We start from the raw sequence: 27,301 nt of genomic DNA on the forward strand, positions 1-27,301 counted from the left end.
AACATTGTTGGAAATAGATCTCGTATGCAGTGATGTATCTTATGAGAATTAACGTAGAAATAAATAATCTATGAATAGGGTAACATTTTCAAAATGTTCATGTTTTTTTGAATTGTCTTTGCTCTTTGTACATCCTAAACACGGAGTAGCACATTGGAATAATAATCCTAAACAATTGCCAAGTCATTCCCTCCAGTGGGCATGTATGCTTGAATTACCCTGTATAGTACAAATGGTAAAATCTTGCCTTACTTTTCTATTTTCTTTTGTGTCTTTACATTTTTTCTTTCATGCAGTATTGTCTCATTGTCCCAAATTATACCTGTGACTCCTCTTTCCGTATCAGAACCGAGTTTCCTCATCTTGTTTGGAGAGCTGTGTGCCTAATCTCACTTTAAATAAAAAGCTGTATGCTTGAAGATTGGATTGATCCAGATTAATTTCCCGCATCGTGAATTACTGGCAAATTTCAAAATAAGAGGAATAACTGTTTTTTTTTCTTCTTTCTTTTTTTCCAGGTTTGATGACAAGTGTAGCCTGCCATCATGGGGAAACGCTTGACAGCGCTGCTTTTGATACTGCTGCAGTCCTTATGCAGCTGCAGAGGAAACCAAAGGAGGGTGCCGGCAATACGGTTCACGCACTTCCTGTATAACACCACTATATACGAAAACTCTGCCGCAAAGACCTACTTGGAGAGCCGGGTCAAAATGGGCGTCCACGTCAGGGACCCGGCCTCGGAAGTGCGGTACAAAATCATTTCTGGAGATACAGAGAGCTTGTTCAAGGCCGAAGAGCACGTTTTGGGAGATTTCTGTTTCTTGCGGATAAGGACAAAAGGAGGCAGTTCGGCCATCCTCAACAGGGAAGTAAAGGATCGCTACCTGCTCACAGTAAAGGCGCTGGAGAGGGGCTCCGGTGCAGAAGCCCGGGCGAGGGTCAGGGTGCAAGTTCTCGACACGAACGACCTGAGGCCGCTGTTCTCGCCGACCTCCTACAGCGTCCACCTCCCCGAAAACACGGCCGTGAGGAGCAGCGTCGCCAGGGTCACCGCCACGGACGCCGACGTCGGCACGAACGGGGAGTACTATTACAGCTTTCGGGACTGGACCGACGTGTTCGCCGTCCACCCGACCAGCGGCGTCGTGACTCTGGCGAGCAGGCTGGATTATTCCGAGACGCGGCTCTACGAGCTGGAGGTCCTGGCGGTCGACCGGGGCTTGAAGCTGTACGGGAGCAGCGGCGTCAGCAGCACGGCTAAGCTGACGGTCAGGGTGGAGCAGGCTAACGAACACGCGCCCGTCATCGCGGCGGTAGCGTCAGGCCCTGCGCCGACTGACCGAGATCCCACTTACGCCATTGTGACGGTAGACGATGGCGACCAAGGGGCCAATGGTGAAATAGCCTCGTTGAGTATTGTGGCAGGAGATCCGCTGCAGCAGTTTAAGACCGTAAGGACCAGTCCCGGCAGCAAGGAGTATAAGATTAAAGCATCGCATGGTGTGGACTGGGACGGTCAGCCTTACGGGTACAATCTTACACTGCAAGCCAAAGATAAAGGAAGCCCGCCCCAGTTTTCGGCTGTCAAAGTCATTCACGTGACACCCCCTCAGTTAAAACTGCCACCTCCTGAATTTGAAAAGAGTCTTTATCAGGTAAAACTGAGCGAATTTGCTCCTCCCCATACGCCCGTTGTAATGGTCAGGGCCGTGCCAAAGCACCCCCATATAAAGTACATTCTAAAACACAAAACGGAGAAAAACATGTTCACCCTGAACCCAGAAACAGGGCTGATTACCACAGCCGGGCGACTCCAGGCGGAGGACGCTTCCAAGTTTGAGTTGGAAGTTGGCACTAGCGATGGAAGCGCGGCGACCAAGGTCGTCGTTGACGTGATTGACACGAACAACAACGCCCCCGAGTTCCTCCAGGCGTCCTACAAGGCCAGCGTGGACGAGCACGTGCCGATCGGCACGGAGGTGCTGACCGTCAGCGCCAGGGACGCGGACGGCGGCGAGAACGGCTTTGTCACCTACAGCGTCGCCAGCGGCAACCCGCACCCTTTCGCCGTCGACCACTTCACCGGCGTCGTCAGCACCGCGCGGGACCTGGACTACGAGCTCATGCCGCGGATCTACAGCCTGCGGGTCCGGGCCTCGGACTGGGGCTCGCCGTTTCGCCGGGAGGCGGAGGCCTCGGTCACCGTCACGCTCAACAACCTGAACGACAACGAGCCGCTGTTCGAGAGCGTCGACTGCAGGGCGGCCGTGCCGAGGGACCTCGCGGCCGACAAGCCGGTGGCGACGGTGTCCGCCATCGACGCCGACGAGCTGCAGCTGGTGCGGTACGAAATAAAGTCTGGCAACGACCGCAGACTCTTCGATTTGAACCCGAACTCCGGCGTGCTGTCACTGCAGCGGTCCTTAGGCGATGGCCAGGGACCGCAACTTTATTTCCATTCCTTACAAATCACTGCCAGTGATGGAGAATACGTGACTCCACCAATGATTATGAACATCACGGTCGGCGCTCCTGGTACTGGTGTGCACTTGAAATGTGTTGACACAGGGGTGGCTAAAATGCTAGCCAAAAAGTTGCTTCAGGGCACTAATATTCACAGTCACATGGAACCTGAAAATAACTTCATAGACGTTCATTCGGTTAACCGGCACGCGCCACAGTTAAAGGACACTTTTCCCGGGGTAATTGATGTGAAAGAAGACCTTCCCGTCGGTGCCAGGGTTGCTCTCATAGATGCCACAGATCCTGATAGCGGCTTTAATGGAAAATTGGTTTTTGTGATTTCTGGAGGAGATACAGAGAGCCGATTTGTCATTGAAATGGACACGGGTTGGCTGAAGGTCCATGCGCCGCTCGACAGAGAAACAACCAGTCATTATACTTTGAACATCACGGTGTACGATCTGGGAATACCTCAGAAGTCAATATCGCGTCTCCTGGACGTTAATATAATCGACTCGAACGATAACAGCCCGGAGTTCCTGCAGGATAGTTACTCTGTGACAATTAGTGAAGACGCGGCGGTGGGTACTGACATAATCCAGGTCGAGGCCACAGATAAAGACTTGGGCGTCAACGGGAAGGTGCGATACTCTCTCGTGGCCAACACGGACATGTTCTCCATCGACAAGGAGACTGGCGTCGTGAAGGTGAAAAGTCCGTTGGACCGCGAGGCGCACCCCGTGCTCGTCCTGAAGGTCGCGGCCCGCGATCAGGCCGCGGACGAACCCCAGCTCGTGTCGACCGTGTCGCTGAGGGTCACGTTGGAGGACGTCAACGACAACCCGCCGCGGTTTTTCCCCCCGAAGTACCGCGTGAGGGTGCGGGAAGATCTCCCGGTGGGCACGGTGGTCGCCTGGCTGGAGGCCCACGATCCCGACGACGGCCACTCGGGGCAGGTGCGCTACGGCCTGGCGGACGGCGGGGACGGCGACTTCGTCGTGGACAAGCTGAGCGGCGCCGTGCGGATCGCGCGGAGCCTGGATTACGAGACCAAGCAGGTTTACAATTTGACGGCGAGGGCGAAGGACAAAGGGAGGCCGGTCTCTTTGTCCTCCACCGCTTGCGTGGAGCTGGAGGTTGTGGATGTGAACGAGAACCTGTATCGCCCTTGGTTCCCTTCCTTTGCGGTTAAGGGCTCTGTGAAGGAGGATGCCGCCATTGGCGCGTCGGTTATGAGAGTCACCGCGAAGGATGAAGACAAAGGGCGAGATGGAGAAATCAGGTACTCCATCCGGGATGGGTCAGGCCTTGGAATATTCACTATTGATGAAGAGAGTGGTAAGGGAGAACGCCTTTTTATTCATTTATCACAGTTATAGCAATTTTTTTTCTTTCTGAAAGTGGCTTTGAAATCTTTTCTAGAATAATTAGTATGTAAAAAAAAAAAAAAACAAAAGCCATCATGCATGAGTATTTTTGAATGTGCAGATGCGTGTGTGTGTTTGTGTGCATGTGTGTGTACATGCGTGCGTGTGTGCATGCAAGTCTGTGTGTGTTTATGTCTGTTTGTGTGTGTGTGTGTGGGTGTGGGGGTGTTTGTGTGTGCGTGCGCATGTATGTGTGCATGCCTGAAAAGTTGCACTCCATGAAATCATTTATTTATTTATTTATTTTCAGATGCAGTCATCAACATACCGTTTACGCTTTTTTGGGGTCAGTTTGCTTTACACAAAAGACCTGAGTTTTATTTCCGCGCTCTGAAGGCAGCAGAGCCCCGGGGGTGTTTAATCTTACACCCCTCACAAGTTTAGCTCTCGCACAGCGAGTCGTACACACGTGTCTCTTCTCCGTCACGTTGAATTACTGGTGTGATGAACAGCTTTCAGGAGTGTGGAGTGTGTGCTCGATGCGGCTCGGGGCTGGCTAATTTTGTCCGTGGAGAAACCGACTCTTGTGTAGTCCTGACTCTGTTCAGCCTATGATGGCGATTTGATTGACGCCCTTGGAGCCACATTTGGTGTCACGCAGCCTTGTTTGATTGAACAGGTTTGGGGAACCAGAGCAGGCTGTGTCAACCTTGCACTATCTGAGGGCAGATTTGGTGCAAACACATTTTAGTTCACTTTGTGTAAAAAGGCACCATATTTTGTTGCATGGTCAGTATGCAACTACTGTAGGTCCATATGTTAAATCAGTGTCCTTTTCAGGTTAGGTCAGATTCAGAACTTTGTGTTGAATGAAGCATACACCAGTCTTACTTTTTTCTGCAGGTTCTTTGATTGAAGAACTAACCACAGCTGTTTATCGTGATTGTATCTCCCGAGGATCCATTACATACATTGTATTTTGTCCCTGTCTTTGCTATTTTCCCACTTGTGTGGAAGGAGAAAAAAAAGGCATTTATGTTAATCTAATATGTGATAATGTTGAGCAGACTAAACGTGGGTTTATTTAAACGTAAGAAACAACTTCATTAAAAGCAATCAGTGCTGAAAACACAGGATTGCAGTTGAAGGAATATACCACCTTTGACTGTCTAGACTATTGCAAATATCCAATAAGCTTGACAATTTTATTCATGCTGAACAGTGCACCACACGCTGATAGTTGAGACCCTGCAACATCGCGTGCACACATCAGTGAACGACGTGTATGTGAATCAGCCATCCTGCAAGCACTCAGTGCCATCCTACATGTTGTATTGAAAGAGGTTTTCACAAAGGCCCCTGAGTTGGATGGGCAATATGGTTGCGTCAGTACGCTTTCTTCTTCCTACCTGTGCTTGACAGAATACCCTTCTAGTTTTCTAGTTTTGAGTTGGAGTAGAGCTGTGTCCTGGAGCCTGGGCTCTTTTGCTCCTTGAATTTGAAGGGAGCATCTTTGATTCTGTGCTTCCATCTTTGATTCTGTGATTTACTTGAATATCCAACTTTGGTTCCCAGCCTAGAGTAACGGGGAGATTTGGGCTGCTTTATTTTAAAAGATCGTTTATCATTCAGAATCTGGCCTTCCTTCAGGCGGGAAGCAGCTTTCTTTGATAACATCGGCAAACTACGTTACCCATCACGCTCGTGTCTGCATTTAGATTAAAAAGCGATCGGATCTGTAGTCCTGTCCAGGGGTCGCGCGCTAACATTTGCACATCAGTGGGACGTTTATGATCTTAAAACAGCCCCGTTTAAATAGTGCGTTTTAATGCTCCGGGGGCAATTTCGCGCTGCTCTCTTTTTAACGCGCTTGGCTTCGGAATCCAGATGTAGGAAAGATATCGCGATGGATTTGAGCGAGATTGACGGCATTAAGCTATCCGCCTCTTAGCGCCCCTTTCATGTGCCGCACTCAAAACCCAAAGTGCGACTTTCTTTGAAGAGCGAATCCCGGCCTGTGCTTGAGAAGTGTTGCCCTGGCAACCACTGCAATAACGCAAGAAGGTTGAGTCGTGGTTGATTGCAGGGCACAAAATTAAAAGCGCGCTTTCGATTTCGCCGTTTAAATTTGATGCTTTCTCGAAGCCATTAAGTCATTTTTAAACTTTTAAACTGAATTTAACTCTAACCTGCAAAATTCCAGCCTCACCATGTACAAGCCAAGATTTTACACAGACGCACACCCATAAACTGTGAAACTACAAATTTGATGTGTACTGTTCATTTTTTCCCCCACAGCTGTAGTGTATACTGTAATGCAGTAACAACAACTACCTTTTATTATCAGACTACCAGAAAGAGCCCCTGGGGCCAGAGGTAAATACTCTTGAATAATAAAGTGTAATTAAACTCAAGGCAGGGCCATGTGCAGTGGTCTGGCTGATGGACACACACAGAAGCTTTTGAAATGACATCCAGTGAGATAACAATGGAAGCTGTATGAACTTGTCCTAAAGGAGTTCCTAAACTGGAAGTAATGGGCTGCATTCAGCAAAAATTCTGTCAGCCATATACTAATTAACTAATTGTATCACTGCTTTGATAGCTTTTGTCCTTCGACATATTTGACTATTTATCTAATTGATTTATGTTTGGTGGTACATCAGTCTTGAATATATCTGAAAAAAATGTGGATTATTTTTGAGATTTTTTTTTTGTAAGAAAACATGATGTATGTCTAACGAGGATGGAAGGATGCTGGTTTGCTGATGCTGATTGATGAATATGCATGAGTAAATTTTTCTCTGCCATCTGCTGCCACACTATTGGGGGCAGCTACTGTATATACAGAAACACGCCATTTGCCTCAAATTTGATTATTCAACAGAATACAGTGCCTTTCTAGGTTGCCCCCTTTAGCCAAGGATGCTTGTTAGATAATAAATGAAGACAGCTTTTCAAAGTTAATTCCACCATATATATGAGAACTTTGAAGCAGACTACCCTTTTTAAAGTAACTTTTTTGTAACTGAACTGGGTTCTTTGAAGCTGTGCTGCCTACAAGCACCATAAAAGGAGAATTTATTACATAAAACTTTATTTTAGTGGATGCAGTGACAGGGCAGTGCACCTGAGCAATGATAAGAGTCATTGAACACCTGTAACATCCAGTGCAGCACGTCTTATTGTCCACACCAACAGGTTTATTAAAACATCTTAACATGCTACTGCTGCTGCGTCTTCTTCTTCTTCTAGTTCTTCTTTCTCTTCTCCTCCTCCTCATTCTCCTCTTCCTCCTCCCTTCTTCATCATTTTTAGGTAGTAATTTGCATATTTTTTGATAAATAAATTGCTGCTATGCTGTTAGGAATTGGGCAGGAAGTAGACTGAAAAAAAGACTTTGGAGGAGAGTGTGAATGTTATCATGCACCTGGAATGAACTGGCCTTTGTACTTGAATGTAAGAAACGTGTTATCCTTTACTTCCAGTGTACTTCCAGCATTAGGACCAAAGCCTTCCTAATCATGTTAAACAGTTTAATGATGGATTTATGTTGCCATTTTGTGTGCATGACTGAGTGATTTAGCCGTAGGTCTGACGTACTAGTTGCTTTTCACGCTTTGTGTTTCTGTGAGTGCTTTGTTTGAGAGACTGAGGGAACATGTTCAATTTAAGTATAGGGCTGGGGAGGTTAGTTGGCCCGTTTATACTTCTCTGGACTTCTTGTATATTTTTCAGAAATTATATATTGACTCAATTTTGGAGTATAATGGTTACATGTAACAATTTGTCATACAGATGACAAACTGGGTTTTACTAATTTCAATCTTTCTCAGATTTTCTCTGGTTTTCTTTCAACATTTTTCTTTGATTGAAAATTATATGCAAATTTTTTGTTGAAAAGCTCTTGAAGGGAAAACTGTGCTATCCTTCTGTGACATTGGGAATTAGCAATTTACCCAAGCTTGCAGTTTGAGAATTCTCACTCCTTGGATTTAAAACGGTTATTTTTCTCCCTACTTACTGTCATCTTTCATTTATTTCCAGTGGGAAAGTGTAGAAAATCTTACTTGGCGGCATAAGGTTCCTGCTGTTATGAAAAAAAAACAGGAAATGGATTGACGGCAGTTATTACAGTTAATGCGCCAAGTGGCCTCATGTGCCAAAGTACAGTTTCCAAACTCACGTTGGTTGATTTTTTATTTTTTGGCTTTTTTTGTGAAAAAGTTCAGAACATTTCTGAGTTTTGTATCTGTTTTCTGACAGCACAGTCATGCAGAAACAGGACCAGTTAAATGGCAAATTTGCATAATTTACACTGGCCCTGAGGGTGTGCCAACATTGCGTGGACATCAGCCGTAAAACAGAGCACCACATCTCACTGTGCGGTTCATGCTAAATAGGAGCCTGCAGGGTCATATATGAGGGGGGGGGGGGGTGCTTTGGCAGGACCACCTCCTCCCTCCGATTTGGAATACTGCTCAGGAGGAATGGCTCTTGGAACCTGGAACACGTCGTCTTTTTTTGTGTTTTTTTTTTTCTTTTTTGCTGAATTTTCCGCTGAAATGTTTTATTTATGCCCCACACTCACAATGCCCAGTTTGTGCTGCGAACACTCTGTGTGGATCTTCATTTGAAAGCTATAATGCAGATACTGTAAGCTGTCTCTGCATGCACTGCGATAACAGTGTGCTTTCAGTTCAACTGTCATGTTTATTTCTAAAATTAATCTGCTTTTTAGGGAACACAGATATGTCCTTTTCTGTACTTACAGGAAATTGGATTGAACTACTTTATTTTCAGTTTACTACCCAGCTTGCTTCATTTTCCATATCTACCTGTAGTGACTCTCTCAAGTAATGGCAAGAAACAGGCCAGTCTCCATAAAAGGAAATGCAATGTTTTACACAAAGACCAGCAATATGAGTGATAAGGTTGCACAAAAAAACGAAAGTGTACGCTGTAGTGTAGAAATGCACAGGGGCGCGCTATACTGGAGCAAGTGGAGTGGCCTTATCTTTTGTCTGTCTCTCAGGGTGCAAATGGAAACGTGCTTTGTACTGACAGACAGCTGGGTGTTGCAGGTCTGTTAAACGCACTTTTTCCCCCTTTTAGTTACACCCTCTCCTGGTCCTCAGCTTTTACTTAGCGCGGCCAGGCCACGCACGTGGCAGAGAACACGGTCCATAAAAAGTTACTGTGCTCAGTTCTAATGTCGTTTGAATATCTCTTCCTATCGTGGCTATTTTACATAGCCTGGTGCCTGGACGTGATATTTCTCAACTGGCAGGCGGATAAAGCTGTCACATTCGTGCTCTGCGCAACGTTCATTTGCTTAGACCCTGACAGCAAGTGGAATAATAATAATATTTATATATACATAAAAGCAATGTTTCTGCTATTCTTTGCCCTAGGCGTCATACGAACAGAGGAGCTCTTGGACCACGAGACCGCCCCGCATTATTGGCTGACCGTCTACGCCACCGACAGAGGCGCGGTGCCCCTCTCGTCCTTCGTCGAGGTCTTCGTCGAGGTGGAGGACGTCAACGACAACGCCCCGCAGACCTCGGAGCCGGTCTACTACCCGTCCGTCGCGGAGAACTCGCCGAAGGACGTGTCCGTCATCCGCGTCGAGGCCTTCGACCCGGACACCAGGTCCGGCGACAGGCTCTCCTACAGGATCACCAGCGGGAATCCGCAGGGGTTCTTCGCCATCAATCCCAAGACGGGTGAGACTGCGCTGCTCGGTCCTTGTGGTTCTGTTTCGGCGCTCCTGTTGTGTCCTGTGTTGTGTGCTACTGCTGTGAACTGCGTAGCCGCCAGACTCGTCTTCCCCATGAAGATCTTACTTGTTTGTCTTTGTTCTCTTTTGATGGTGGCTGTGGTTTTCATATTTTGCACTGTGTGCGAGTGTGTTTTTTGGGGCAGAACAGATCCCAAATTCATGGAGGAAGTTGATGTGCATAGATGTCTATGTATGAAGGCTGAATTTACCACAATTAATGTTTATAACTGCTTACTTTATTATTAAGCCGAGACCATGTGTCTGGCGAGCCGCCAGGTCTCTGTATAGCCTTGCTTGTGAGTTCAGATGGTGAAAATAATAAATTCAAATAAGTAATAAGTCTTAGACTATTAGTGGGCTAGTTCTCGAGCATGTTATTATAACTTACAGAACCAGGGGCTCATTGAATGTACTGCTTCTCTGGCTCATGTGTGTTGAATCAGATAGATCCTAATCTTAGCTGTCAGTGAATATCATTAACTGTCTGTAGGGGTGGAGGTTGTAAAGACTGGCACATAACGTACATATGTCTGTAGGAACATAAAATGTATACAATAATATGTTTCATGTGAAAACCTGTTTCCTCTTGCATTTAAATGATTGCAAACATTGCATTGCTTTAGGTTTGATAACTGTATTTTTCTAACATGGAGTCTAGTTCCAGAAAATCTGTCTCGGCAAGCCTGTTATAGAAAAATGATTCAGTGTCTCGGTAAGTGAAAAGTATGAACATTAGGGATTCGTGCAGGCCAAAGCACATCTCTGTCTCTTCAGCAAGGCTCAATGGCTTATTATAATTGATAGGACAGGTTGTTGTCATTGTAGAATGATTTGGTTTAATTCTCTGCAAAGAAAAATTTAAGAGGCCATTTTTTGTTGCATTTAGCCATGAACTACATAATAACACCTGTTCTGATGCTCTGAAAACTGCACAGGCCTCACTCTGGAGAGAACTGGCTTTTCATAAATAATTTTCTAAGGATGTGCAATGTAAAAACAGTGACAGGTGGTCATTCTTTTTTTCAAATGAAAACTTTTTTTTTATGCTGTGGCTGCGCTGGATTTGTAACTGAAGTGGGGTGGAAAGTGTCCGTTTCAATTTCTGCTTCACTCGTTGACCTTCAGCCTTGTGGAAATGTGTGCGGTTGATAATTTAATGCGCAGTCAATGTGCATTTGCAGGCAAAGTTCTGAGTTTGGCTTCAGCGATAAGGCTCCATCGCGTTACACACTTTCCAGAGTGGTGGCCCACATGAATTGACCTACACTTAGCTTGTAGCGAAGGAAATTAAGTTTGCACAGGCTAATGGGCGTGAAATAACTATCTCGGCTACAGGGCCCAAATGAGACACCTGTATTTTGACAAATCTTATTTGTATTACATAAATAAGATTATGTTACGGCAGCGAGGTTTAGCATAGCACTGAGAGAGATACCTTGCAGCCGAAGGGCTGTTTGGGAAATAAATAGCTCACTTAGACCCTTTTAATCTGTTTTGCCGTAATTGCTTTTCAAAGGTGTGTTTAACTTGTGTGGGACTGTTTCCAGTATTCTTTGGATAATAGCAACCGAATGTTGTATTGTGGACTGCATGGAGATTAGAAATCCATGCTAATTCATGCATGTTTGAGCTGATCAGAGGCACCATTTATCAAAGTGATCTTGTGGATGCCCTGAGAATAAACGATGACAAATGAGGACTTTGTTTAAACATCGCTGTGCAAATTGACATAGCACGGCTTCTGGTCTACTGTCTGGTGAAATACATACGGAATACGAGCTGCTGTCTCTTGTATTCATGACGCAACACTTAAACCTTTGGGGAAAAGGAGCCAACAGCAAATAGCTGGGGGTTTGAACATTTTATCAGGATGAGGTGTCTGTGTGATAAATGTTTTTCAAAATGAGGTAATGATAACCAGAAACTGGAAATAAAGCAAAAAAATGTAAGGCTGACAGAAAATTAGGTTAAAGTGATGAATTGGTTTAACAAATGTATTTTCCCACTGCTGAAAGATATTTGTATTCTAAAATTTAAACATGAAATATAAATGACCTTAGTAGGTTGACTGACATGTCGGTATAAAGAGAATGCTTCCCTTTGGCCAACCTGCAGGACCACAAACACATCTGAAGAACTGATGCCGCTATGTCTAGAAATGCGGCTCAGATTTTTTTGTGGATCACTGCAGTTTTTCTCCTGCCAGAGATATTGACAGCGTTTCCTCCACTACGCTGTTTTACCGGAAGCTTAAAATGTCAGTCCTGACAGCTGATGAACAGAGCTAAAACGATGCTTTGATCTGTGCCATTTTGCATTTGTGTGGGAAATCACAATGTTAAGGCAGAATATATATACCAGAACAGTGTGTCTTTTTTAGTGGATGTAGTGAATGTCTGCTGTTTGCTAGTGAATCAGTAGAAGTTTCGTGGATTTCTATTGCAGATTTAAGCGGTGATAGAATGATTGTTTCTATAGTTCCCATGCACCCAATTTTCAATGTTGACATGTAGCGGAAGCTCATGATTACATCCCAAAATTGTCCATAAAGCGTAAACTGTAATGTGTTTTGTTTTGTATCGTTCATGTATTGGTAGATTAGCATCCGTTTGATTCAGTGGACAAATACCACTTGTTATTTTTATCTCAAGAAGAAGAAATAGTGGTATCTTTTTGTGGTGTTGGCCTAATTCTTTTGTCATGTGGAGTTAATACATCAGCCCGTGGTTTTGAGTTTCTTAATTAAAGCTCTCCCATATTAAGCTGTGCGAAAGCTGCAGAATGTCACCCCCTCTCACAAGATCGCAGGAGCCGTACGACTTCAGCGAAAGGAGAAACGCAACACTTATCATCGCCTTCCCCAGCGCATACTGCTGCATAACTGGCAACCGCGCTGGAGAAAAAGTCATTTGAATATGCAAAGCGCCTACTGTAGCTTGAGTGCCTGTTTCTGCTCCCTGGCTGGCTCGTATTGGCTACCCTGTTTGCTGTGGGGGATTCTGACAATTTTCTTCTCAGTTCTCGCCGTCCTTACCGCCTCTCCAGTGTCTGTCCGGTGTCCACTTCATGCACTTCGTGCTTGTGATTGTAGAGCCCAGTTCTTCTGGTCTCAGTCCGTACTGATGCTGTGCCGTGCGAGCGTTTTGTAACAGTCGGTGAAACAAGCGAGCCAGTCATCACGTGCGATCGTATGTACCTGCTTTCAGAGGCGATTGCTGCACTTGCGCTCTCAATTTGAGGGCGTCGTGGGGCTTCTGTTAACGCACGCTGAAGAACTCTGAGCTCGGTGCGGTGCGTCTCAGTCGCGGAGATTGTTTCAGTTTCAGTTTGTTTCAGTCTTGTTTCAGTCTGTCAGAAGGGTGTCTGAAAACTGTTTGCAGTTTTAGCTTGGCGGTCACGGCGGGATGGCACCCATTGGCCGAATGTTGTCTGAAGCTGGCTGCCGCAGCTCCATTACATTTCATCACTGGCATTTAGCTGACGCTCTTACACAACGTTTTACACAGCATTTGCACTGCATCCATTTATACAGCTGGATATACGCTGAAGCATTGCAGGTTAAGTACCTCTCTCTCGAGTGTCCACCCTGGGATTCGAACCTCTTACCATCTGGTTACGAGGGCAGCTCCTTACCCATTACACTACACTGCCGCCGAGTGTGCCGCGACAACGTTGCTGAGATGCGGGGGCGGCGGGCGTCGATAAAGCAGATGGCCGATAGCCGGAGATGGCGGTTATTGCGCTGTGGTTCCAATCGACACGCTGTGTTCACTTGTGGGCTGAATTGGATTAGCCCTAAATGGTGTTATCGATATCCAGGATTGATTGTGCGGAGTTGATGCAATTATAGTTGATGTGTTGACCGTGTAGTTTTTTTATTTATTTATTATTATTATTTTTTTTTTACAGCGTTCATTAAGGGCATATGCATGTCCTATAGAGTATTATCAGAGGTGAAGATGTTTATCATATCCACCTTTGACTTAACTGAATTATAAGTGCCAAACTCTTTTCTTCACATGTTATGTGGATGTGTAGGACTGCGAGAACCAATTTCTGCATATCAAAAAATGTTACCTGCCAGCAAATAGGTAACTGCAGGTCAGTCCTTTAAATATTAATTACTCTAGCACTGTTGACCACACAACTGTGGGGAAATTGGCTTCCATAACAATGCTTCATATTTATAAATGGTATGTGAGAAATGACAGTCCAAAGTCCAGATACTATTCATGATCTTTAGCTGACTAAATATGGTAATGTCCAGTTTAGGTTTAGCATTGTGTCCTGACCATGAACTGCTCAGAGAAACAAGGCAGTAGTGTTCAGTAAGTAGTTTTATTTTGTAAACATTTTTTTCCCCTACATAAAATTGAAATTAATCTCTCACTGCGTAGTAAGAAAGAAAAAAAAACCCTTCAGAGAAGCAAGAAGCCAAAAAAAACAAACAAAAAAACCTGTGTTTTTCTGAAAAAGCCGTGTGCTAAACAACATCACTGAATGTGGGCAGTGCTTTTGATAGCAGCATGGGTAAAACAGAAAGAAAAATTAGACAAACCCCTGTCAGATTGGATAAAGGGGTACAGCGTTGGTGACTGGAACATGATAATGGCAAAATCAGTTATTCAGTCTGCGGACTCTCTGCGGTCACAGTTTCCACAAATCTGCACTGAGAAATCTGCCTAATTAGGTGCTCACAAGGAGGCCCTCGCTGAGCTGCTGAAAAGTCGAACGTAATTGAATTTAAATTTGGTGGTTTTCGGGAATAGTCACAACACGAGCGGTCTGATAATCAAGGCACGAAGCTCGAGCTGTCTGTCCGGGGAGATCTTTGATTTTCGGCAGGACGACTGTCGTGGAGAAGTGTGGCTGGTGGGCTGGTAATGATGGAGGGAAAAGGAGGACAAGAACCTGAAGATGTGTGTGTGTTCCTGTGAGGTCATGTTCAGGTTAACCTCAACATTTAATAATACTACATTAGCTGCGACAGTGGTTCTACATTGAAGAGGGAACACTTTGGATCATGGCAGCTGCAACAATAGCCACAACGGCTATAGCCACAGTAACAACCGAATTAGGCACAATAACAATGAAAGCAATATCGACATTTAATAATAATTTAGCTTTGACAATGGTTCTACATTAAAGGGGAAACACTTTGTATTGTAACAACAGCAGCAATAACAACAATAACAACAGCAATAGTCACCATAACGACCACAGAAATAGGCACTCTAGCGACTAACTACGACCGCAACTACAACAGTGAATAAAGCCTTGCCTTGATTGAGCATTTTAAATAAATCATAGCTTGAAAGGGATTGCAGATGTAATGTCCCCGATGACGCTGTAAAAAAAGTTCTAAGTGAAAAGTTTCTCCTGCTGAGGGACGTGAGCATTGCCCTTTGAAATATTTGAAATTCTGAAGACCCCTGTTTCACGTGCTGAACGATGAGAGCATGCTCAGCTTTATGAATATTTACCCGACGCGCCCCGGCGCCTCATCGCGATTCCGCTCACGCAGAAGCGCCTGCGACAGAAGTAAGACGTACGACAGATAACGGGTCCGTCCAAACGCAGAAATTGATTTGACGCGCGCTCGCCGTGCTCCGTCCGACCCTTTCGCCCCCATTATGTGCCATAAATCTTTTTTTTTTTTTTCTTCTTTGCTCAGCCTGAAGGTGTCACATTTTCCAACCCTCTTTTTTTTCAGGCGGAGATGTAATCCAAGGGCGTCTGCATTCAAACACGTCTCGGAATAACACAGGACTGGTGTCACACGTGAAATATGTGGTGCAAGGCAGTAAATTACGTGCCGTACATTGCTGCTAAAGGCTGCTAAATTACTGCTTTGTGCCACATATTTCATGTGTGACGCCTTTTTCTGAGTAATTCAGGAACTCATTGGTGCTACACGGGGAGGTTTCTGCCATTTATACAGGATATTTTTTTCCCCCCATGTCAGACTAGTAGCTGATCTGAAATGTTATCAGACATAACAGTGAGCAGGTATTCAGTGAGGCGGGGGAAAAAAAAGTTGCTTCAGTTTCCTCGGAACAACTTTTTGTGTCATTTGAAACACTTGTGTGCTGATCTTTCTAATTTACAACCAACGTACTGGTGGTTTATTGGCAGTTCAGTGGTCTTTTGTGCATTTATTGGTAGTTCTGATGTGTCTGACTTGTTTGAAAGTTTGTATACAGCGCGTTTTGAGAACCAGGGCTTTTTTCATTGTGAAAATGTATAGTTAACATAACATAACATAGCGTAACATTCCTGACTAGTTGCTGTTATCTGAGCTGCTCTTTGTGGTTTCTTGTCTCCTTTTATCCAAAGATACCTGCGCGTACCTGTCACAGTAACTGTCCGAAGTGGCACGTTGCTCTGTGGCAGTTCTGTGTGTAATACCGGCGACCGTTTTCAAAACTGACAGCAAGTTTTTGAAAGGCTGGCTTGCTTGGCCGTATCCAGACAATTTACCGACGGCTGAAATGAAGTCAGACCTGCCGTTATGCTGAAAGTAGAGAAGCGGTCCTCGTCTGAGTTTTTTTTTGAAGGCGCCGTCGGAGCGATTCTTTACCGTCGGGTTGCTCCTGTCGAGTTTGTGTGCGCCGCTAATCCCCCTGAGTTACGTGAAAAACCGCGTAGCGCGCGTAGCCGGTGGGCTAAGCCGCAAATCACCCCCATCCACATTCTGCTATCAGCTTTCAGCAGCATCACCTTTGCTCGTAACTATGTCAGTTTTTGTTTTTTTCTCTCTCTCTCTCTCTCTCTCTCTCTCTTCCTCTCCTTCTCCCTCTCTCTCTCTCTCTCTCTCTCTCTCGTTTGAAAGACCCCGTGGGGAGCAGGAGCCAAGACAAATAGGAAATGGATACGGCTTTAGTCAGGTTCCTGACACAGCGTGCTGTTTCACTGCTCCATCATTTCAGCAGCTCACACAAAAGATTTATGTAAAAAAAAAAAAAAAATCATTTATGTGTGTAAATCAAAGCATTTGGCATATTGAAGACCGGGTTACATGGACTAGTAGAGCTGGTTTGAGTCACATTTGATGAAAGTGCTGCTTGTCTGCTTTGCATTAGTCATTTGTAAGCTCACTTGATGGGCATCAGTCCTTGAGGGCGCTGATCTGTTTTTTGCTAGCGTGCTGCTTCAGGTACACGCAGATGAAATCACGCCACACCAGTCGAGGTGTTAAGCCAAATGCATGTTGGTTCGCATACTGGCCAAGAGCATTTCAGATTGCTAAGCCTTTTCAGGTTTATTGGGCAAGGAACTGTCATGATCCTACTTACACACAAATGGTTGCTGGTGCTTCTTATATTACACGCAGTGCTTTTCTATTGGGTTTACAGCAGAAATCTTCCATTTTCCGCTATTGAACAAGCACAGCTATTGGCAGAGAAGGGCGATGGTTTGGCTCCCTACAGAGGGTGGGCCAATGGTGAGAAGTGTTGGTCGGGGTACTGCTGGCGCCTGACTTGCCTGGGTGTCACAGTTACCCTGACACTTTTCTTTTTAGAGACAGAAATGTTTTACGAATGTTATAAATGATGCTTGCGTTTTCAGCAGGGGGTCCATGGACCCCTGTGGGTCCTTGAATGCACTGTGGAAGGGTCCCTGGCCTGACTTGATATGCAGTGATTAGATAGAGATAGTGGATGTAGGTTTTTGTGCGTGTCTGTGGCCGTGTGTTTATGTGCGTGTGTGTGGGTGTGTATGCATGTGTATGTGTGTGTGTGTGTGTGCATGTATGTGTGTGTGTGTGTGAAGGCAAATGCATTTTTGAGTGTGATTTTTCACCCTGGGTTTGCCCTCTTCCTGTTAATGATCTGTCTTATTCGCACCACGTCCAGTTACTATACTCAGAAGATTGTAATTAATATGTAGCTCTTATGCTTGTCTGCATCTGTTTTATTAATTATGAATAATCTGCAGTTTTAATAAAAACATCTTTTTTGGAGTTATGTGTGCTTGAGGAAAATCATCTATAATTCTGGGATTCGTGTGTTTCTTGGTAAGGTGTCTGCAGTGATAACTAACCATGTTATTTAGTTTAAACATACTGAAACCACCATAGAGCCAGTCCTGCCAATTGCAGTTTGGCTCACAGCATGTGCAGGCAGAACAGGCTCTGAAGACACATTTTAAGGCTAAGAAGTTATCCTACCTGAGCTACATTCAACATCAGACCTGTTAGTTTCTCGTTTCTGTTCGTTCTGCAATGAGTGACGCACGTTTATTTGTGCAGATAAAAACTTGTTTTCGCCTTGTATGGGGTGAAAGAATGGATGAAACTGAAGGGAGGGAAAAGGCAGTATAGAGCAAAAGCAAAATGGCATGCCTTTAACACTGCCACTGTAAGAAGCTCATTTTTGGAATTTCAGCTTACTGATGACAAACTACACCTGGCACCTCAAGAACCAATTTAGAACAGTCTAGCAGGAAAGTGGTTGAAGTGTAGGTTTAGCAAACCCGTGTTGCGTTTTTTATTTTTTATTTTTTTTAATGAGTCCCCAGGAGTCTTGTATGTCTCACACAGAATTAGGTGTCATCTCATCATTTTTATTTATTTATTTTTTTTCTTTCTCTTTTCTTGTACTTAAAACTTCATCAAAGATCTAAAACAGCTTTGAGCATACAGATAATGTGATGTACATCAGCATATGCGTCTCTTCTTCAAAACCATTACTGGTGAGGGGCTCGAGTTACAGTTGTTTTTGTGTTGTTTTAATGGTGTGCACTCAAGTTAAGTTTCTATCATTATGCATTGTATGTTTTCTCTGCTGTTCAATGGATATTTTTAAGTTTCAGGTTCTAGGCTTCTCTTCAGGCCTGCATGAAGGATGCATGAAGCTTCAGGCATAGTCAAGCCCTTCCCTAGCCAGTAGTGATGTTTTTTTAAAAGCTGAGGCTTGATTCTCTCGCACTGGCATATGCAGTATATGCCCTCAGAATGGTATTGGTATTTTGGAAATCTCTTTCATGCCTATCAGATGTGCTGTGGTTTGCGAAGCTTCTTTCATATGGTTAAAAATGGCAAGAGTGATGGACACTTGAGCGAGGCGTATAAATAGTACCGCTGAACTTGTAGTGGATTGATTCCCTCTCTCGTCTCTAAAATGCACTTTGATGACGGATTTTCAGTCAAGGGAAAAATATGACCCCAAAACAAATCTACAGATATGCATGTTTTGAAAATGATTTTAAATGAGTAATCACAAGTTTTCAAAAGTTCCTATGGCTTCAATTACGTTTTAGGGCTCAACTTAGGGTTAGGGTTATGAAAACGATAAGTCTGAGGGTCGAGGCAAGTTTACGGCTGTGTTCAGCAGGTTAAAGAAAGGTTAGGACATTGGTTCTTTTTTGATTTTGGACGAGCCAAAAATTTTGTATATACTAGTATAGGTACCTATGACCATAACAAGATATGGAATATATACATATTTTTTCGGGGAAAACATTTTTTTTTTAAGGCCTCAAATATGTTTTTTAGCATTTGTACTATGGAATTAACAGTCTTGACTTAGTTTTTCCACAATTTTAAATGAGTAATCACATGTTTTCAAAAGTTCCTATGGCTTCAATTACGTTTTAGGGCTCAACTTAGGGTTAGGGTTATGAAAACGATAAGTCTGAGGGTCGAGGCAAGTTTACGGTTGTGTTCAGCAGGTTAAAGAAAGGTTAGGACATTGGTTCTTTTTTGATTTTGGACGAGCCAAAAATTTTGTATATACTAGTATAGGTACCTATGGCCATAACATGATATGGAATATATACATATTTTTTCAGGGAAAACATTTTTTTTTAAGGCCTCAAATATGTTTTTTAGCATTTGTACTATGGAATTCACAGTCTTGACTTAGTTTTTCCACAATTTTAAATGAGTAATCACATGTTTTCAAAAGTTCCTATGGCTTCAATTACGTTTTAGGGCTCAACTTAGGGTTAGGGTTAGGAAAACGATAAGTCTGAGGGTCGAGGCAAGTTTACGGCTGTGTTCAGCAGGTTAAAGAAAGGTTAGGACATTGGTTCTTTTTTGATTTTGGACGAGCCAAAAATTTTGTATATACTAGTATAGGTACCTATGACCATAACAAGATATGGAATATATACATATTTTTTCAGGGAAAACATTTTTTTTAAGCCTCAAATATATTTTTTAGCATTTGTACTATGGAATTCACAGTCTTGACTTAGTTTTTCCACAATTTTAAATGAGTAATCACATGTTTTCAAAAGTTCCTATGGCTTCAATTACGTTTTAGGGCTCAACTTAGGGTTAGGGTTAGGAAAACGATAAGTCTGACGGTCGAGGCAAGTTTACGGCTGTGTTCAGCAGGTTAAAGACAGGTTAGGACATTGGTTCTTTTTTGATTTTGGACGAGCCAAAAATTTTGTATATACTAGTATAGGTACCTATGACCATAACATGATATGGAATATATACATATTTTTTCAGGGAAAATATTTTTTTAAGGCCTCAAATATATTTTTTAGCATTTGTACTATGGAATTCACAGTCTTGACTTAGTTTTTCCACAATTTTAAATGAGTAATCACATGTTTTCAAAAGTTCCTATGGCTTCATTACGTTTTAGGGCTCACTTAGGGTTAGGGTTATGAAACGTAAGTCTGAGGGTCGAGGCAATTACGCTGTGTTCAGCAGTTAAAGAAGTTAGACATTGGTTCTTTTTTATTTTGGACGAGCCAAAATTTTGTATATACTAGTATAGGTACTAGGCCATAACATGATATGGAATATATACATATTTTTTCAGGGAAAACATTTTTTTTTTAAGGCCTCAATATTTTTTTAGCATTTGTACTATGGAATTCACAGTCTTGACTTAGTTTTCCACATTTTAAGAGTATCACATGTTTTCAAAAGTCCTAGGCTTCAATTACGTTTAGGCTCAACTTAGGTTAGGGTTTGAAACGATAATCTGAGGGTCGGGCAAGTTTACGGCTGGTTCAGCAGGTTAAAGAAAGGTTAGGACATTGTTCTTTTGATTTTGGACAGCCAAAATTTTTATATACTAGTATAGGTACCTATGACCATAACAAATATGAATTATACATATTTTTTCAGGGAAACATTTTTTTAGGCTCAAATATTTTTTAGCATTGTACTATGAATTCACAGTCTGACTTGTTTTTCCACAATTTTAAATGAGTAATCACTTTCAAAGTTCCTATGGCTTCAATTACGTTTTGGCTCACTTAGGTTAGGTTAGAAAACGATAAGTCTGAGGTCGAGGCAAGTTTACGCTTGGACGAGCCAAAAATTTTGTATATACTAGTATAGGTACCTATGGCCATAACATGATATGGAATATATACATATTTTTTCAGGGAAAACATTTTTTTTTAAGGCCTCAAATATGTTTTTTAGCATTTGTACTATGGAATTCACAGTCTTGACTTAGTTTTTCCACAATTTTAAATGAGTAATCACATGTTTTCAAAAGTTCCTATGGCTTCAATTACGTTTTAGGGCTCAACTTAGGGTTAGGGTTATGAAAACGATAAGTCTGAGGGTCGAGGCAAGTTTACGGCTGTGTTCAGCAGGTTAAAGAAAGGTTAGGACATTGGTTCTTTTTTGATTTTGGACGAGCCAAAAATTTTGTATATACTAGTATAGGTACCTATGGCCATAACATGATATGGAATATATACATATTTTTTCAGGGAAAACATTTTTTTTTAAGGCCTCAAATATGTTTTTTAGCTTTTGTACTATGGATTTCGCAGTCTTGACTTAGTTTTTCAACAATTTTAAATGAGTAATCACATGTTTTCAAAAGTTCCTATGGCTTCAATTACGTTTTAGGGCTCAACTTAGGGTTAGGGTTATGAAAACGATAAGTCTGAGGGTCGAGGCAAGTTTACGGCTGTGTTCAGCAGGTTAAAGAAAGGTTAGGGCATTGGTTCTTTTTTGATTTTGGACGAGCCAAAAATTTTGTATATACTAGTATAGGTACCTATGGCCATAACATGATATGGAATATATACATATTTTTTCAGGGAAAACATTTTTTTTTAAGGCCTCAAATATGTTTTTTAGCATTTGTACTATGGAATTCACAGTCTTGACTTAGTTTTTCCACAATTTTAAAGATATTTATATTAGTGTAGAGTTTTACTTAGTACAGAAATTAATGAATACCATAAGAGAAGACAATCTGTCTATAGTGTACATTCTCTTTGGGTTGATGCCACTGCACTTCATGTTCTGTAGACAAATGTTCTTTAAATATTTACCAAAGCAGAAACATTACATGTACCTGAAAACTGCTCACACATATGGAATAGCTTGTTTGCACACACTTACCATATACATTTATTATGTTTCAGATTTTTTGTTTTTGTGTTTATTGACAGGTTTGGTCACAACTACTTCAAGAAGACTGGACAGAGAACAGCAGGAGGAACATATTCTGGAGGTAGACACACTCTTTAAATATGATATATTGAATATTAATATTCATATAAATATTAATTTTGTTTCCTACAATGGGCTGTTTACCTGTGCTAGACTAGAGTTTGGCCGCAAGCTCTGCTGTAAAAAATGCAACCAGTAGATTTGGAGATGCTTACTTATTCAGATTCCAAAGATGAAATGTCCTTTTATGTGCAACAGTAGCTGTACTAATGAGCCGTTTTAATTCAGGGGTAAACCAATGTACTGCGTACAGACTGAACACTCTGCAGACTGAAGTGTTAATAATCCACTTCCATTTGTGACCGCTGTGTCGGCTGTATGCATTGAACATGCCTGGCATCCTGTCGGGGTTCCCTGTGTTTGAAAGTCTGTACTTTGAGCGTGAGGTTAGCATGCTGTCATGCATTATAGAGCACCCCCGTGTATTAGATGTGCTGTCCTGTTAGTTGCAACAAAGAAAAAAAAAAATTCAGTCCGTATTTCCACCTATGGGCAGAGTAAAAAAAAAAAGGGCTCCCGTTCTTTGTTCTGGCCGAATGGTAACCGTGGAGACTGTAGAACTCTTCGGGTTGGTCATTACCAGCGGGAGTCCGGTGCGAGGCTCTTAGCTGATGTAGGGGGCACTTAGAGCCTCCTCTGGCCCAGCTCGCTGCCTCACTAGAGCCTGCGAGGATCTTGTTTCACCTCCGAGGCCCGGTTTCTGAAAGGGCTGGCGTGCGAGTGTCGTGTTTGGAGCGTCCTGGACGACGCTCAGCAGCGACAGGCTGCTCTTCTACTGTGGGATTAAAACCGTAAAAAAAAAAAGAAAACAGATCTGCCTCTCGATCTGGCCAGGCCTCGCTCCTAATAAGACCACGGGGCAGGGCTGGCATGTGCTCCAGCCGCAGGTAATTTCATGCTTTACTGCCTCAGTTCTCCATCAGACTGTTAAACACTGATAATAGACATGTAGGTTCTGTAAAGCCTACACACCACATTCTTTGCTTTCTGTTTTTTTTTGTCTGTCTTTCTTTTAAGACCGGAGGTTATACTGTGTCAGCACCTCCAGGACTCGGCCACGGTTTCTGAGCCGTAAGGTGCGGCCCGGTGGTCAGTGGCTCTGCCCTGTAATACGGTTATGAAGGCGGAGACAGTGACTCCAGGGCCTGCGAGGTCAGGAGCCGTTTCGATCTCACGCTGCTCGGCTATTTCTCTGCAGTCACCGCGCTTGTTTGTCACGGCACTGCAAGCTATCTGTTGGGGCGATCAAATAAACACTCATCCACTTCCCACTGATTGCTCCCCCCCACACACACACACACCACACTACACAGTGTGTTCCGACAGGGGGGGGAAGCAGAGAGGGTTGCTGATAGTATATGGGATCACGGTAGCAAAAAATTCCACGGTGGAGAACTGAACCTGCCCCCCCCCACCCACCCCATGGGGGTTGGTGTATGGGTCGAGAGTCGGCCCCTGTGCAGACATGGGCCTCGTGGACTACCCCACATTTTAGAATTTGTCTATTTTTTTATTGTTTATTTTCCGCTTACTTGGTGTCATTGCTCTTCGACAAGACAGCGTGGGCCTCATTACTTGCTGCCGGGCGAGTGTCTTTTGTTGCCCCTGATTGGAGGTCATTTGAGGCTCCCGAGACCCAACACCGAGCAGGGATCCACAATTTTAAAAAGTCGAAATATTTCGGGAAAGGCGCGATCGTCGGCACTTAGTCACCCCGGCACACCAGGTGATCTGAGGTGTTCCTCTGAATCACAGCCCTGACAGGCAAGTGCCAGATTTCCTACCGCTGAGGCAAATGCACAACAGATACTAAAGCAGCTGAGCCAGAGCTAAAATTATAATCTATGGGCTTAGGCCTGAGGTGACTGAAACAGCTGTCAGCTCCTTTTTTGTTTTTTGTCAAATATCCTCATTTAAATATATGACATCGTGTACTCATTTACTCATTTTACTAAATGGTTAGTCCCTGCACACACTTCATATGCCTTACTTTCTGGCCTTGGAGTATATAATAAATGTCCTGAACATTGTGTAAACGTGCTCAGCATTTTAAAGGCCCCCGTCGTTTCATGGTGCATATTTTACGTGAGCATTTGTAGAATTTTCGTTTTCTTATGATATTTGGCCCTTTGTATTTAATTTCTGCAGCGCTGATTGCTAGAATGCATGTTCTGTGTGTTACGTTTCATTTTCAGTAGTGAATAATTCTACGGATTATCACGCAATATCACTTGGCATTTTCGTGCCTCGTGCAAACTCTGGTATTTGTTTGTTTTTTTTCTGAGTAGATGTATTTACCGGCGGGCCCACTGAGAGTTTTCATCATTAAGAAGGAGAGGGGGACTGTTTACCCAGGCAGCACGCCGTACCCTCCGAGCCCCTTGAGTGGCAGCTACAATGCGAATGCGTGTTTGAGCTTCTTATCGGTTTTCTGCTCTTCTCTCTTCATTTTCCTCCGTTTTTTTTTCCGTCCGCAGATCACGGTGACGGACGACGGCGTCCCCCCGAAGTCCGCCGCGGTGCGAGTGATCGTCGCGGTGCTGGACGAGAACGACAACGAGCCTCGGTTCCTGGAGAAGGTCTACAAAATCAAGCTCCCGGAGAGAGGCGCGGGCGAGCGGGAGGGCGAGCGAGAGGGGGAGGGCGGGACGGCGGCCGGAGTCGCCGCGGGAGGGCCCGTTTACAGGGTCGTGGCTTCGGACCGGGACAAGGGTCCCAACGCCGAAATATCCTACAGCCTGGAGGCGGGGGACGAGCGCGGAAAGTTCCTCATCGAACCCGAGACGGGGCTGGTGTCTACCAATAAGTTCTCCTCTGCTGGAGAGTATGACATTCTCTCGGTAGGTTATAGGTTTTTTTAAAAGTCTTAACCCTTATGTAAATAAGGGAGCATATTGACAATACATTTCTGGTAGTAGTACCCATATATAGCGACAATCTTAAATGTGTAGTCTAAAAAAATGCACGTAGACCTGGATCTTTCTGTCATGTTTTTTTTTTTTCCCGCTCTTTGTGTAATCCTACCGCGCTGTCGTAGATAAAAGCCGTGGACAACGGCTACCCTCAGAAGTCCGCCTCCTGCCGGCTTCACATCGAGTGGATCCCGCGGCCGACGCCGTCCGCCAGGCCACTGAACTTCGACGAGTCGTCCTTCAGCTTCTCCGTCATGGAGAGCGACCCCGTGTCGCACATGGTGGGGGTCGTCACCACCGAGCCGACGGACACGCCCGTCTGGTTCGAGATCACAGGTGGGCAACACCTGTAGGGTGGCGTGTAAGGCAGGACACTAACTTTTTCATCCACTGACCACAGTGGCTGGTGTTATAGCATAGTTATAACAATGTTATAGCATAGTTATAACAAGTAACTATGTTATTAAGTACATAACAACTTATTAAGAATAGAATTTGACCTTCAAGTGCTGGGTGGTTACCTGCCGAAGTGCCTGATAGAGTAGACAGCCACATATAAAATTTATGAGCATTTGGCTGGTGGGTGGGGTATTCTATAGCATACATTTATCACATTGTCTTGGAATATGGTAAATATCATTTCTTTATGGCCGGAGGAAATAGGATCCTATTAATCTGCACATAGTGAATGTTTCTTTATAGTGTAGACTATGTCGTTGAGCTGAAGTTTCCTCTTGTCTGTTCTCTGCTGCTTTCTTCCTAACCAGTCTCCGACTAACAACTTTCTCTCTTTTCTGTTTCTCCGCTTTTCCACGTTGCTTTTCTATTTTACTTTTTTTATTTTTTTTTATTTTGCAAGGAGACACGCAGGCTAAAGAAATGTTTCACATCGTTCAGATGGCTTGTGACCTGAACTGTACAGCAGAAGGTATCTGCTGGGATCTGATAATTTACCTCCTGGTGTGTTCAGCGATCTGTGCTGTGATGTGGGTGTCAGTGTGTTTTGCTTGTCCGAAGGTGCCATAGTGTCCATGTTTGATCTGGTTTGTGCTCAATTTGTTTTTGCATTTTTGACAGAGAGTGAATTTTCGCGCGCGTGGGTGTGTGTGTGTGGATGTGTGTGTCTGTGTGTGTGTGTGTGTGTGTGTGTGTGTGTGCATGCGGGGCATATTTAATGTATAGGTGTTGAAGTATCCCAGCTGTGTCAATATACCCCTTGTGTTTAAAAAAAACAGGTGGTAATTTTGACAGCCGTTTTGATGTGGACAAGGGCAGCGGAACGATCATTGTGGCCAGACCCCTCGATGCAGAACAGAAATCAAATTACAACCTGACAGTGGAGGCAACAGATGGGACAAACTCTGTCAGCACCCAGGTAATTGAATCGCTAATTAATATTTATACGGAGTGGAGTTTGTCGCGGAACTTTCGCGTTCGCACCCGTCAGAGGACGGTCTCATTATGGCAATCTACGGTAGATTTGCCGCGAGAGTGTTGTTTAAGAAGTTTAAAAAAAAAAAAAGGAAAGAAAAGTTTTGACTGTTTGGCAGCACCGCGTGAACACCTTATGACAGGAAGATATCTAACGAGCGTCACGAGGCTTCGTGACTGTTGCCCTACCTTAGCAGTCAAAAATAAACCCTTGGAAAGACAGCTCACACTGGAATTATTTGGACATCCTTTCTTTACTTTGCTGACATTTATTTCTTTTGTTATTTTTCATGTGTACATCCCTGTCAGCGGAATGTCAAAAATGATTTGCTGAATTAAACTTGTTTTGAAATTTATTTTATGCTCAAGTGCAGCACATTGATGTGTAAACTACAAAGCCTTCAAGCCCCCAAAGTGAACTGGGTTTGACTGACCCTGTGTTACCCCACGTGGTCTCACACTCATATCACCAACAGTCATAAAACATACAGATATAGTATTTGCCTGACATTACATTCTAATGCTGATGCAATCACTTCCGGTAACTGAAAGCAATGGAGTGAGTTCTAGAGCACTTAAAATTAGAGACTAGAGACTTAAAATGTTGAAGGAAAAAAAAACATTCCAAAAAACCTACTCTTCAAAGATTTAAGGCCCCTTCCCTTTTGGGCAGCTGGTCTGCAGTAAGTCCCGCTGATAATGATGATGAATACAAGCCCTAAATGGACATGATCTAACACAAATTGGAAATAACTGACAGTTTTTTCCCCCCTGTCTTTCTCTCTCGAGGAACCGCGTACAAAAGGGTGCTTTAATTCAGTTAGTCAGGGTGCACACGGTTCAGCAATGCTATGTATTTTTGAGTCAGTGCTAATTACATTGATGGCTTCTGTGGGGC

The 27,301-nt window shown here is 43.7% G+C and overlaps 1 protein-coding gene across 3 annotated transcripts in view; it reads left to right on the top strand.

Annotated features, from left to right (window-relative positions):
* The first annotated feature begins 522 nt into the window (after positions 1-522).
* The window catches only part of LOC135260016 (protocadherin Fat 1-like), a 54,719-nt gene continuing 27,940 nt past the window's right edge, over positions 523-27,301 (top strand). For 2 of the 3 annotated variants that reach the window (XM_064345067.1, XM_064345070.1), the window contains exons 1-7: positions 523-3,801; positions 9,245-9,559; positions 22,000-22,061; positions 24,538-24,900; positions 25,098-25,308; positions 25,832-25,900; positions 26,208-26,347. In XM_064345067.1, coding sequence (XP_064201137.1) covers positions 546-3,801; positions 9,245-9,559; positions 22,000-22,061; positions 24,538-24,900; positions 25,098-25,308; positions 25,832-25,900; positions 26,208-26,347 — 4,416 coding nt within the window. In that variant the 5' untranslated portion in view covers positions 523-545. The remainder of the gene's footprint in view (positions 3,802-9,244; positions 9,560-21,999; positions 22,062-24,537; positions 24,901-25,097; positions 25,309-25,831; positions 25,901-26,207; positions 26,348-27,301) is intronic. The other variant, XM_064345068.1, reaches the window with a different exon arrangement.

The sequence above is a fragment of the Anguilla rostrata genome, chromosome 7 (genome assembly GCF_018555375.3).
Source record: "Anguilla rostrata isolate EN2019 chromosome 7, ASM1855537v3, whole genome shotgun sequence".
NCBI lineage: Eukaryota > Metazoa > Chordata > Actinopteri > Anguilliformes > Anguillidae > Anguilla > Anguilla rostrata.